At 60.7% G+C, this 12,487-nt stretch overlaps 1 protein-coding gene and 1 long non-coding RNA gene across 7 annotated transcripts in view; one reads left to right on the forward strand and one right to left on the reverse strand.

Annotated features, from left to right (window-relative positions):
- PRDM16 (PR/SET domain 16) overlaps positions 1 to 12,487 on the reverse strand; it is a 315,500-nt gene that overhangs the window by 35,425 nt on the left and 267,588 nt on the right. For all 6 annotated transcript variants that reach the window (XM_019461170.2, XM_019461167.2, XM_053899070.1 and 3 more), the window contains one exon: positions 5,195 to 5,297. In XM_019461170.2, coding sequence (XP_019316715.2) covers positions 5,195 to 5,297 — 103 coding nt within the window. The remainder of the gene's footprint in view (positions 1 to 5,194; positions 5,298 to 12,487) is intronic.
- LOC109273985 (uncharacterized) lies at positions 2,010 to 3,510 on the forward strand. The gene is made up of 2 exons (XR_002083367.2): positions 2,010 to 2,481; positions 2,853 to 3,510. It is a non-coding gene; the product is annotated as an uncharacterized LOC109273985 (long non-coding RNA).

Raw genomic sequence — 12,487 nt, forward strand, 5'->3', positions numbered from 1 at the left:
TTGTCTGTGCACCTTTGTGTGAACGTGTAGAGATATTTGTGCATCCACACTTGTTTGTGTTGGTGTGCGTGTGTACCCGTGTGCGTGTGCCAGAGCACGCATGTGCTTCCGTGTGCGGCTACACGCGTGGAAATGTGTGTGCTGGCACATGTTCGCACACGAGTGCGCCCGGGCGTTAGGGCACCTGTGCACGTGTGTGTGGGCGTTAACGTGCACGCCTGTTCTGCACGTGCAAATGTCTGTTTCTGTGCACACATTTGTGCACACGGTTGGCATGTGTTGTGCATGTTAAGAGTGCATGTGCACATACGTACATGTGAGTGCACACGTGTGTGAATGGTTGTGCGTGCAGTTGTGCGTGTGCTATGTGGCTGTATTTCTGCGTGTGGCTTCGTGTGTGTTTGTGTGAACGTGTGTGGGTAAACAGGTATATGTGTGCAAGAGTGAGCCTCTGTGTGTGCCTGTGACCGTGTGTTGGAGTGTGGACATGTGTGCCTGTGCTTCTGTGTGTGTGTGTGTGTGTGTGTGCAAGCTTGTGCAGAGCTCAGCCTTAATAAGCTGACCCAAATGGCCTGCCCCCGAGGAAGTCAAGGAGGCAGGGAGGTGGGGGCACAGGCACGCCCCCTCCATGTCAGAGAGACCACCGGAAACATCTCAGAGTGCTAAGGACAGGGAGGGGGTGCTCTGCAGCCCGGACAGGGGGTCAGGAGAGAGGGCGGGCCACCTGTTCCCAACCAGAAGCTTCCCTGAGACTAACGTTGGAGGCACTGCTCCCGGTGTGTGCTCACACCTGGCATCCCCACCGGTGGCACCTGGAGGCCCCCACTCCCCAACACCCAAGGGGCAGGCTCCGTGGGAGCTGCATCCGAGATGCTCCGGGGCCTTGGATGACCCCCTCAGGTGCACAAATGTGACTTCTGTCCACATCTTTGCGTGGAGGCAGACATCAGGGTGATGGGGGGCGGGGCTGCTGAGAGGCGCCCTGTGGACAGGCCGGGCGGGCTCCAGCGCTGGTCGGACGCACCGTCCGGGCCTGCCGGCCTGCCCACCGACCAGAGCGGGCCGTCGAGAAAGCGTTCGTTTGGAGGAATTCAACACAGACGGGGACGAGCAGCTCTCGCTTGTCTGGGTCAGGGAGTCGAGTTACAGCACCCAGCCCTGCTCCGGGCGAGAGCCTGGCGGGGCCCCCGTGTGGGCCTCTGAGGCCGCGAAGGCTCTGCCCCAAACACCTCCCCGAAGGGCCGCAGACACACGGCGAACTGCGAAACGGACAAGGAGGAGGCAAGGCCAGCTGGTCCACACCAACCGCAGACCGGGGGCTGGAGGAGGCAGGGAGGGCGGCCGCCCCAGTGACCCTTCAGCGCGTCTGCAAACACAAAGACCAGGGCAGGCCCCGTTCCTGCGAGGGGCAGACCAAGGGGCGGGAGGATAGGGACGGCGGGGCCCGGGGCCGCCCGGAGCACCAAGTCAGAGAAGGTGCTGGCACAAAACCCATGCAGGCACTGGGAGGGCCCCCTGGGTGCCAGGGTGGAGTCTGGGGAGGGGGAGGGGCGCAGGGAGGGTGCACATCACCGCACAATCATCCCCGCGTGTCTCTAAAGCATCGCCTTTGCGGGAGAACCGGAGTGTCCGTGGGAAGGGCCATAGACGGCGACGGGGACCCTGGAGGTCTGGGAGCCCGGATCTAAGGCTCGTGCCGATCCACGCGCTGCCGGGGGGAGAATATTCTTATCCCCGATTTATAACTGGGAAACGGAGGTCGGGACAGACGGAATGGCCGGCCCAGGGCGCCCGGGGAGGAGGGGGCAGAGCCGTGTAACTGGAGCCTCGGCACCGGGCGGGGCCCTGGAGGCAGGGCGGCGGAGTCCCGCCGTGTGCGGCCCGGGGAGAGCACCGAACGGGCCGCGAGAGCTGGGCTCGCCCTGGCGTCTCCTGCAGGCCCGCCTCGACTTAACACATGTGGCTTTCCTCTACATCTGAGGACCGAGAGCCCCGTTTCACAACGGGGCCGGATGCACGGACCCCACAGAAACGGCCCCTGTGGGTTTGTTCTGACTTCCTGGGGCCCTCCCACCGCCCCCGGCGCCGTGAGTAAGTTAGAAATGCCAGTCTGCAGTTTACTCTTTCTGGACCCAACTGGGAACAGTCCCAGAAGTTTGAAATTTGACAACAAATTCGAGAAGAAAGGCCGACCCCACCCGCCCATAGCATCAACCAACCCATTCTCTCAGTGTTGGTCTGGAATTTGGATTTAAAATGAAAATCCTGCCTGATTCTCTCTCTGACGGCGTTTGAGGACCTCCTAGAGGCCACGGAACTGACTGGAGATACGTGTCGCCCTCTTTCCCTGCCCCCTCATCCCTCCACGGACCCACGTTTGCCCTGGTTGAAGGACAGAGACGGACACCGGACATGTCTAAGCCTCAGTCCCCCGCGCCCCGTGCCGTGGCGTGGACAGGTGTCCCAGCATCTCCCACGCAGGTAAGGCGGGCATTGAGTGCACACGTCCGGGGCACGCTGCACGGGCCACAGAGGATGCACGCGGCCATGTGGGTCCCAGGGCCCGGCGCAAGTAACCCCACGTGAAAAAACACCAAAAGAATAGGTTATATTCTGGTTATATTGTGTTACGTTGTATTATATCATGTTGTTGTGTTATGTCATATTATACTACACTTATACCATATCATATAATGTTACGTTACATTGTATCATTTTCCTCATACGCTTTATATACAAGTCACTGCCTCCTTGCGACTTCTTTTGAAGGGGGAGCGAAGTTAACGATTTTAAGCCTTTCTCAAAAGAAAAGCACACTGGAATGGAAATGATTTTCCTTATTTTCTCCCAAGATCAAGAAGCTTTCCTGCAAGGGAAATCTTTCCCCTCCGCGCTGAAAGAATAAGAACAAAATAGAAAGTCGCCGCAGCTATTGAATGAACCTGAACGTGGCGTCCCTGTGCTCTGAGTCCCTTGCAGGGAGACCGAAACCGCGTCTCTTTCCAAAGCCGCGGCTTTCAAAGAGCATTTCCAGGCCGGGATCCACCAGACCGGCGCCCTCGGCCCCCAGTGGGCTGGCACACAGGGGCCCCCGTGTCTGCCGCGATACCTGAACGCTGTCCCCCGCCAAAGGCCCCCCGCCCGCAACAGCAGCACGAACAATTGTGAGTCAACTCGGAATCTGGCGGACGCTCCGTGTGCTACCCAAACCACACCGGGCCCGGGCCACGGCAGCCCGTGCCGTGCGTGTCACGTCCACACCCCGCCTGTCTGTGTGAAGTCCCGTCCGCAACTTCACAAGGCAGGAATGTGACAGAAAAATAAATCGGTGCCTAATGGCTTCAGAGAGCCGAGGGGGACACAATTACGCGGTATCTGCACGGCAATGCACCAGACCGGAGGCTCAAAAGCAGTGGAGGACCGACTCCAAATTCCTGCCGCGATAAGGGGCCTCTGCGTTTAGCTGGGGCCGGGAGAAAAGATTTTTATGATAATTATCTTAGCGAGGAACGATTCTGCATTTTCTTTCTGTGCGATTCTGAGTTTAGCTGGGGAGGGGGCGGCCGTTGGGGGGCTGGGGGATGACTGTGACAGCAGAGAGTATGAAAAGTCAGATGTTTGATGCTAGACCATTATGTGTGGAAAGCAATTAGCCCACAAATGTTTGATGAATTATTAGGGAGATGTGGACCCGGCTTATTTTAAGATCGGGGGGCCCGGTGGGGGCGGGGGAAAGCAATGCAGGTTTTTAAAACCTTTTGGAAGAAAGAAGTTTCATTATACAAACGACATTCCCTGGCCGGGTGCTCCCCGAAGGGGAGTGGGCTTATCTTTCCGAGTTCTCGTGTGCTACCTGAGACCCATAGGTCTTTTCAACGATCATTTTAAGGAAAATGAGCCCATCCCCTCACTACCCAGACCTCAGACGTTAATTTTTCTTTTCTTGACGGCCTAATTAAAACCAAACTTGAGAGGCGCGCGCAGATAGGATCCGGCTCCGTGACGACTTGGGAGCGGCGGCTCAGGGACACGGGCCTCGGGGAGGAAGGACGCAGCTGCCGGGCCAGGTTCGGGGATCGAAAGGGTAAATTAAGGCAGAGATCTCCGAGTTTGCTCCCGGCCCCGGCCCATGCCACTCCCTCTCGTGGCATTATTAGAGGAACCTGTGGTAAGTGGTGTTAATCATTAAGCCTCTGTGCCTTTGGAGGGGAGGGAAGGAAAGACAGGAAGGGGAAAAGGCGGCCTCCCGCCTGCTCCGGCGTGAGCTGAGCGGAATCACCAGCCCCGGCTAGAAGGGGAGGTGGCTTCTCTGCTCCCTTGTGGGGTCTCAAAGGGAAGACGCCGTGAGCTCAGCGGCGGCACTCAGGGAGTTAACCACCGGCCCTCCGCTGCCAGTGCAGGGCTCCTCGTTCCTCGGAGGGACCCAAACGCTGTTCCAGAGTCCCCAGGTGAACGGCATGTTGCTTCACAGTGGGGACGAAGGAGGAGAAGGCCGCGTTTCGGAAACGCCAGCCTGCTTGCAGCTGGAATTTTCGAACACCCTCTGAGATGTAGGGGTGTGTGTGTGTGTGTGTGTGTGTGTGTGTGTGTGTGTGTGTGTAAAGGAGGAAGGGTGGGAAGCATGCCCGGGGGACGAGCACCGAGTGACGAGTCGGGAGCAAAGGACAGGAGGGTGGCTCTCCACACGGTTCCGGGGGCTCAGCTGCCGTCCAAGTGCCCCTGTGGCAACGCCCCAACCCGAAATGTCCCCTCTCACGACATCAGTTTCCCCTTAACTTTTCTCTCGGACTCTGCTATTGACGATAGACAGGGCACCGCTTTCAAAGACCTACACGCCGGCACTGCCCTCTCTGAAGTGACCCTGAAACGTCTCCCGCGGCACGGAGCTCTGCAGGGTGGAGGTTTCCAAGCCACAAAACCATGCTGCTGATAATACAGTTAAAAAAAAAAAACCAAAAAGTCCCCCGGGACACTTCCACGACAAAGATATAATGCCACACGATACCCATCGGCTCCTATGGCCTGAAGTCCTGGCGGGAATTCGGCGTGTGGCTCATATAACCCACGGTGGGGAGAGTGTGACGCTTCAGCGGAGAGCTTGTTAGGAGGGGGCCGGTCCCGCCGGCCCGGGGTCTGAGCGGCGGGCCCCGGCATGTGGCAGGAGTGACGGGCGGCCTCAGGAGGGGGGGCTTACCATCCAGACCGGGGGGCACCGGGCCCAGGGAGTACGCGCCTTCCTTCACGTGCACCAGCAGCTCTTCCCCAGGCTCGATGTCCTTGATGACTTTATAATAAATCTAGGCGGAAAGGCAGAGAGAAGGGGTGAGTGTTGCCGTCCCGGCTGCCGAGAGAGCCACGCTGCGCGCACACAGGCGACACCCGCGGGCCACTCGACCTGCCCACTAATTGCCGCTGAGAGTCTCCCTCCTGGAACTTTGCAGAATATGCTCACGAGGGCTAGAGCCCCTTGTAGTTTGTTCCGTCCCGTTGTTGGAGGTCGGTAAAGGGGACGGAGGACGCCGTGCCCAGGCGGGGCGGGTCCCAGCGGCAGGCATCAGGGAGGCTGGCGCTTCTCACGGGCAGCGGGGCCTGGCTTGGGTCTCAGGCTCCTTTTCTCAAAGGGTACGCGAGACGCCCTTTGCCGGTGGGGGCCTGGAGGGGGTCGAGGGCCAATCTGGACATTCTGAAAGTGGCCGTGAATTCCGACAGAGGCTCTGTGGGCCAGGACGGCAGGCCCTGAGTCTCCCGTGAGCGTGGGCACCATCCACGGGGACGGTGGAGGGATACACGTGCCTGTGGCAAGCTTGGTGACCGGCACCCGGCAGCCCTGGGGACCCAGATGGGGGCACCCTGAGCGCGGGGAGGGGTGCGTGAGGCCTGGGGAGGGGCGGAGATCGAAGCCTGGAGCAGTGGGCTCAGGTCTAGGGGAGGAGAACGTGGGAAGTGTAGCCTCAGTACTCGGAGGGCCTCAGCCAGTGCCGCTGCACGTCCTGAGAAAGGGCCGTCTGCTCTGGGGAGCCCTAAGGCTCAGCAGGGCCACGGGGGCAGGGGCTGTTTGGGAGGGGACCCCGGAACCAGCTGCAAAGGCCGGGGTGACCGTGGGAGAGAACCGGGCTCTTCTGTGCCTGGGAGCCTCCCCACCCCTGGAGAGCAGCGACACGGGTCCTCTGCTGGGGGGGGGGGTGGGGATACCAACCCCTCACACGAGTGGGGCAGACACCAGGAAGCCTTGTATCTCGATCCCAGAAATGTCAGACAGCCAGGCCACTGCCCACCACCCCAGCACTTGGGTATTTGGGTCTCTATCCAGGCGACAGTAACCCAGGTCCTTCCAGAAGCCCGAAGGCCTGGCTGCAGGACTGGCTGGGAGACCAGAGAAAGACTAGAAGATTCCATCTGCACCCAGGAAATTGAGGGCTGAGGCTCCTCCAGGCCCTTCCCTCCTGGAGCTGTTCTGGCCCCGCCCTCACGGAGGACCTGGGCCTTAGGTACCAGGCCAGGCTTTCCAGCATCGGGGGGTGGGGGGTGGGGACACGGTTCGAGCTGGGCACACGGCCTGCACGAGCCCTGAGCCTCCCCCCTCACCCCCGGGCCCCAGGAAACATCTGGAAGCCTGAGCCATCCCTGTCACTTGTGGGACCCCTTTTCCCCTCCACAGGCCACATCCGTGCGGACTCCTTTACAAACCACCAGTCCTGACAACAGCAGGGACCCCCCCCCCCCCGCCCCAGGACACACAGAGCCCCATGGTGTCCCCGGGGCCTGCCCGGATTGATTCCCAGGGCACCGCACGGCAGAAACACACACGGCACGGGCGTGTCACACAGCCCAAAGTTCCTCCCCGCCCCCCACCCGCCCCCCACGCACCTTCATTTTATTTGGCAACTGCCGTCACACACGTTGCTGCCAAAACGGTAGGGGTTTCAAATGGGGAACGGACCTTAGCAACTGTCGTCACAAAGCCATTGTTATTAAGGTCCCGGTTTTGTATCACTTTCACTAAAAATTGCAGTGGCCAAATGGTTACTTGAAAAACAAATCAGAGGAGCCACTGGATGTCAAAGTGGGACCCAGCGTATGGGACACTCCAACAAAGCCAGGGGACCCCGGAGTGACCGGGGAGGGGGCCCTGAGTCGGCAGGCGGGTCTCACACGTGCATCTGGGCGGTGAGTGAGTAGGCCCACCAAGTGCACGTAGCCCGGCGGCCAGCTACGTGCGCACAGGCTGGGGCCCGGCTGGGGCCAGAGGAGGGTCCTGGCGGCTTTCCTCAGGCCCCGTTAGAGGGCAATGTGGGCCCGCCCACCACATCCCTCCGCCGCCGCGTCCCTCCCCGAGGCTCCGCTCTGACCTGGCGTCCCGCTCAGCGCGGCTCCTGGGGCCGCATCCTGCCTCCGGCCGGGACTGCTGAACTCCTGCTCCAGCCGGGCTGGCAGGGGCTGGGCGCGGCCCGCCTCCCCTCTCCGCCTCCCCGTCCGACCCCCTCGGAGGGCCACCCGGCCTCCCGGGACCCCCCCCCCCCCCACCACCCTCCTCACCCCCCTCTCTGAGTGCCACTGCCTCTTCTGGGACCCCCCACCCCGGTGGCTCCCAAGGCCACTGGACCTCCTGGAATCCCCTACCCGCGCTCCAAGGCCACCTAGGTCCCCGCCCCCACCCCCCTCCCAGCTCTGAGGGCTGCCCGGACCTCCTGGGACCCCTCTACAGCCCCCACGTGTGGTCCCAGACCGCCTGCCTCCCCGGGGACTGATCCCCCCGCCAACACAGCCTTGGAGGAGCTGAGGGAGGGTCTGGTGCACTTGGCCACAGGGGGCAGCTTTGTGCACAGCGGGCGCCCCCTCCCCAACCCTGGACGGCACCTGGCAGGGGTGTGAGCGCAGCACAGGAGGGCGGCCAGCGGCCCGCAGCCGTGGCCGCCTGGACTTTGAGCGGAAGACGGAATTAATTGCTATTAGTGCTAATCGCAGGGCCCTGGTTAGGGTGGGGGGGGGGGCAGGGGCGCCCCCAACCTGCCTCCACCCGGAAGGGGAGACAGGAGGTGAACAGAGCAAACTTTTCCAAACTCAGCCGATGCCATTGCCAAGGGCACGGAGGTGTGAGGGAGGCTCTGGAGTTTTTATGACCTGTTCCCACCGGCACAAAGGCCTTATCAGCCAGCCGCCTCCTGGTCGTTTGTCCTCAGGCTCTGCTGACTTCCCAGGACAAAGGCCGCGCGCAGGCTTCGGTGGGACTGAGGCCTGGGCGGCTCCTGGCCTCTGGGGGCGTTACAAATTGCGCATTTACGGTGCGGAGCCCGGCCCCTTCCGCAGGGGCCTGTAATACATGATTCTGTAGCCCCTTAAAAACTCCTGAAGTGGGCGGGCGACTCCCGTTCACCGTGTGCCCCTCGGCGGCTGGGCCGGCTTCAGACCGAGGGCCCCGCCTGCCATGTGGACGGGCTGAGCACTCGTTTTCACAGGAGGGAGAGAGGCCTGTTCCTCCAGGAAAAAGAAACCCTCCCCTGTGGTGCCTCGTCCACCGCGGGAAAAGGAAAAAGGTTTGTGTCTGTGACAGCAGCGAAAACCCGCGCCCTCAACAGCTGCAGCCCTGCACGGCTGAAACCCTGTCTCCGTGCTCTGGGCAAGGCCCAGCTGGAGTTTTCTCTCTGGTTTCAGGATCTGAGAGCTGGGGAAGTCACAACAGCTGGGTTCATGGGAGCCAATAAACGTCTGCTCGCAAACGGCTTTCAAAATACCGAAGCCAGACAGACAGGTCTGAGGTTAGGTCCCTGTTTGAATGTCTCTGCTCTGTCTGCAGGGACGGTGGTGGCCCTGAGTGTGGGTCCTCTCCTCCCCCTCGTCCCTCTCCCAACACGGGAGCGGGCCCCTTGCAGGTAGACGGAGCTCGGGGACAAATAAGCCCACGTTCCCAACACAAGGCGGAGAGGAGTGCCTGAGAACAGTCGGTTTCACACAGGCCGTGCTCATTCAGACCCTTCCGCGAAAACAAACGTCACTCCCTCCCCCCAACGTTCTTTAAGACAAAGAAATATTTCAGATTTAAAATAGATGTCACTTTTAGACAGCTTCTTGAGTTCCTCAAGTATCTTTTTTTAAATATCAAATCAACTCACGAGGGTGATACTGCTTTCGAACACGACGACTTAGGTTCTACGATTGTCATTCCCACTTAATCTGGGGGTTTTACGATTGAAATTACGAGAAGCTGCCCCCGCGTTGCACGGGGTGCTCGGCCACGGCCACGGCTCTGCCCGGCCCGGAGCAAACGGACGGCTCAGAAAGGTGAAAGTGGTCACGTGCACGGGACCGCTTCTCCCCCTCTGACGGTTTGAGGACCTTTCAAGGAGTGTCTGAGTTACGCGGGCAACATCGCTTTCAGTGTGCTTATCGCAAAAAGAAAGCCTCCCTGCATCCCGGATTTCGGCTTTGTGTGGGATCTGTGAAGGCCTCTGGGGGGCTCTGCGAGGGCTTTTCACAAAAGAGAAGCAGCAAGGGGGAGTGGAATGGCCCGTCCGCTTCTGGCCTGTCCCCACAGGGGACGCCGGTCCTTGGGCATTCTCCTCTCAGGGACCCCCGAAGAGGCAAGGCGGTTCCGGCGCGGACTCTGGAAACACCGCTGTGTGTCCTTCCTCCTTGAGGTCCCCAGGCTGTGGGAGTCTCTGCCTGGGAAGGGCTGTGGACACCAGAGCCCTGAGGCTGCCTGAGGGCTTGAGCACTTGGAGTTTAAAAAGCCACCCAGGCGGTGCTCCAAGCCGGAGCGGGGAGGGATCCGGGAGCCGCGGGGGGCTGCGGAGGCCTGCCTGTGCCTTTTCAGAGCCGAGCGGGACCGCGGGGACAGCGGGTCTGGGTCGGGCCCCCACGGCAGGCTCAGGCTCCAGGGACAGGCAGACAATTCCTTCCTCCGCCGGGGAGAGGACACGGCCTGGCGTGCCTGGCGGTTGCCACGCTCCTGTCTTCCCACGCGGGGCTGAAGCAACTCGTGTCCGAGAATCTTTCCGGTCTTGCCGCTGTGCCGTCTCCTTCCCAGCGGCACAAACGTGAGAAAAAGTCCCGCACGTCTGTCTCTTCCTTCGTCGTACGGTTCGGGGCTGGAGAGCGTGTGTATCTACACACGCACATTACTGGGGAACGTGGTCCCCACCGTTCTTACGTGGCTCTCCTAATCCAGCACCCCATTCGGTCAAGAAGGAGAAGAGTGGAAATTCTGACAAGGGCTCCGGCCGGTGTTGTGCCGGCGTGGTCGAATTTAGGTCTTGTTCCTTCCCGAAGACAGGGTCAGCTTGCTCTGAAGAGGGCACCGCAGAACTCCACGGCTTTCGGACTCCCGATGAATTTGATATATATGTTAAGTCTTTTGTAAACTGGCCAGGAAACGCTACAATGAATCCCCTGCCCTTCTCGTTTCAAAGGGGAAATTGTATCTAATTGTTTGGGAGCTACCATTGAAACGGGCCAATCCATTTACAAGGTTTAATTTAGAAAATCCTGGGGGGTGGGAGCAGAGGCGGCGGGGGACCCGTGCTGGACGCCATCCTGCGGGCTCCAGCCCCGGCGGACGGCTCCACGCCCCGACCGGCCACCGCGGCGGGGTCCCGCATCGAGGGCAGGGAAGCGAAAGCAAAAGAGAAGCTGCCGGGCCGACGTGCGGCCGGCCCGGGAGCACCAGGTTTTCATTAAACACAAGCGCTGGCTCTCCTGGACGCGGGGCTGTGTGGTTATCGGCCGGCTGATCTGCTAACGAAATGCCTTTCTTTAACAAGCTTGTCTGCTTCCTCTTCGGGGAGACCCGGCCCCGGTGCCCGGGCTGAGCTGGCTGTGCCCCGGGAAACCTGCTGGTGCTGTTGGGTTTTCCCTGCCGCCAGGCCGGCCCTGGGGACGCACAGCATGGGCCCCGGGGGCTCTCCTCCATGCGCGGGGGCGATCGGAGCCCCCGAGTCGTGCTCCCCGACATCTGCGTGTGACCCCAGCACCGGCTCACGCCCTCCTCGGCCCCGCTGGCCACTGACGTCGGGCCCCAGCATCCTTGCCCCGGTGAGGTGGGTGGGGACGGGGAGACGGCGCGCCGTGAACAGGCCTCCGCCCCTCTCTGCTCCCTCCGGTGGGCGCGCTTACTTCCAAGCTCTTGATTTCGGGCTTAACGTTAAAACAAATCCAGGGACAGGCCCCGTCTGTCTCCCGCAGCGTTTCAGACCGACTCGTGTGCCCATAATTGCGGGAGAAAGAACCACCCAGGGGTGATCTGAGCGTCTCAGATTTTCCAGAAGGAAAAGCAGGGGCTGGCGGGCGGCAGGGGGAGGGGAGTGAAGGTCGCCCGGGGCCGGGGGAGGGTCATGCTACCCGGGGATCTCTGCTGCCTGTGGGCTCCCCTTTGCTTTCCGTTTATGCTAAGTGGGAAAGGTCAATCAGGGCCCTCCAGAGTCTCCGGCTGTGATCCGACCACTTCCAAAAACCCAGAGACAGACCTGGAGCCCCCAGCCGTAGGCCGTGGCCACTTTGTCCGGAGCAGACCGGCCACCCCAGAGCCTGTGTTGGCCCAGGACCGTCTGTGAAAGCCACTCGCCACTGTTTAGTGGATAGGGCTGAGTCCAGGAGGAAATCCATGGCCCGATGGTGGCCTCTCTTGCCCTGGGCTCCGCCGTCTGGAGCTGCAGAGAGGGGGACAGAGGTGGCCGTCAGAGCCACAGGGCGCCAAGAGGGGGCCTTGTGGCATGAACGAGAAGCTGGAGGCAGGGCTGTGCTCACGGCCATGGGAGCCGCAGTCCGTGGAAGAAACGCGTGGCTCCCTCGGAAGGACACGGTCTCCTGTTCGGAGCTGCCAGCTCGGTTCTTCGGGGAGCCGTGACTTCAGGGACTTTCTCTTCGTGCCCCCGAGACCCCCTCCTGCCCAGGGTTCTTCGTCCTCTCAAAACCAGGGCTGAGGTCATGTGACGGGCTTCTGAGCACCATCTGGCAAAACCCACACTGCCTTATGCCTCTTAGATTCTCAGTCTGGACGCTGTCCCCTCCACGTCCGTGCTGTCGAGAGCAGTGTGTGTGTGTGTGTGTGTGTGCGTGTGTGCGCGTGTGCAGCGGGGGCTGGGGTGTCCATAAGTGCCAGGAAATCCTGGTAGAAACTCTTGGGATTATGGACATCTGAGAAACCCCATTACTATCGTGTAATGTTTCCTTCTCAAAGAGAAGCCTGTCTTCAAAAATCTTTGTTTTATTATTACTATTTCAGGGACGTTCTTATTCCAGCTCCAACCCAGGTCAAGCCTGTTGCTCTGTAGCAACCGGTGTTTCCAGCCGTCGGGACCGGTCACCCCCCCTCAATGGGGTTAAGGGAAACAGCCGGAGTTCAAGACTCACTCCACCCCAGCCGAAAGTATCCCTGTTCCCTGGTGGAAGGAGATGGAAAGACTTTGCTACAGAGCAGTCAGTCCCACGCGGACCCTTATGTGGAGCTGGCAGAAACGCTTCCCCGAAATGTTAATAAGGACACAAAGATGTC

The sequence above is a fragment of the Panthera pardus genome, unplaced genomic scaffold (genome assembly GCF_024362965.1).
Source record: "Panthera pardus isolate Hobbes unplaced genomic scaffold, ASM2436296v1 HiC_scaffold_11, whole genome shotgun sequence".
NCBI classification, from domain to species: domain Eukaryota; kingdom Metazoa; phylum Chordata; class Mammalia; order Carnivora; family Felidae; genus Panthera; species Panthera pardus.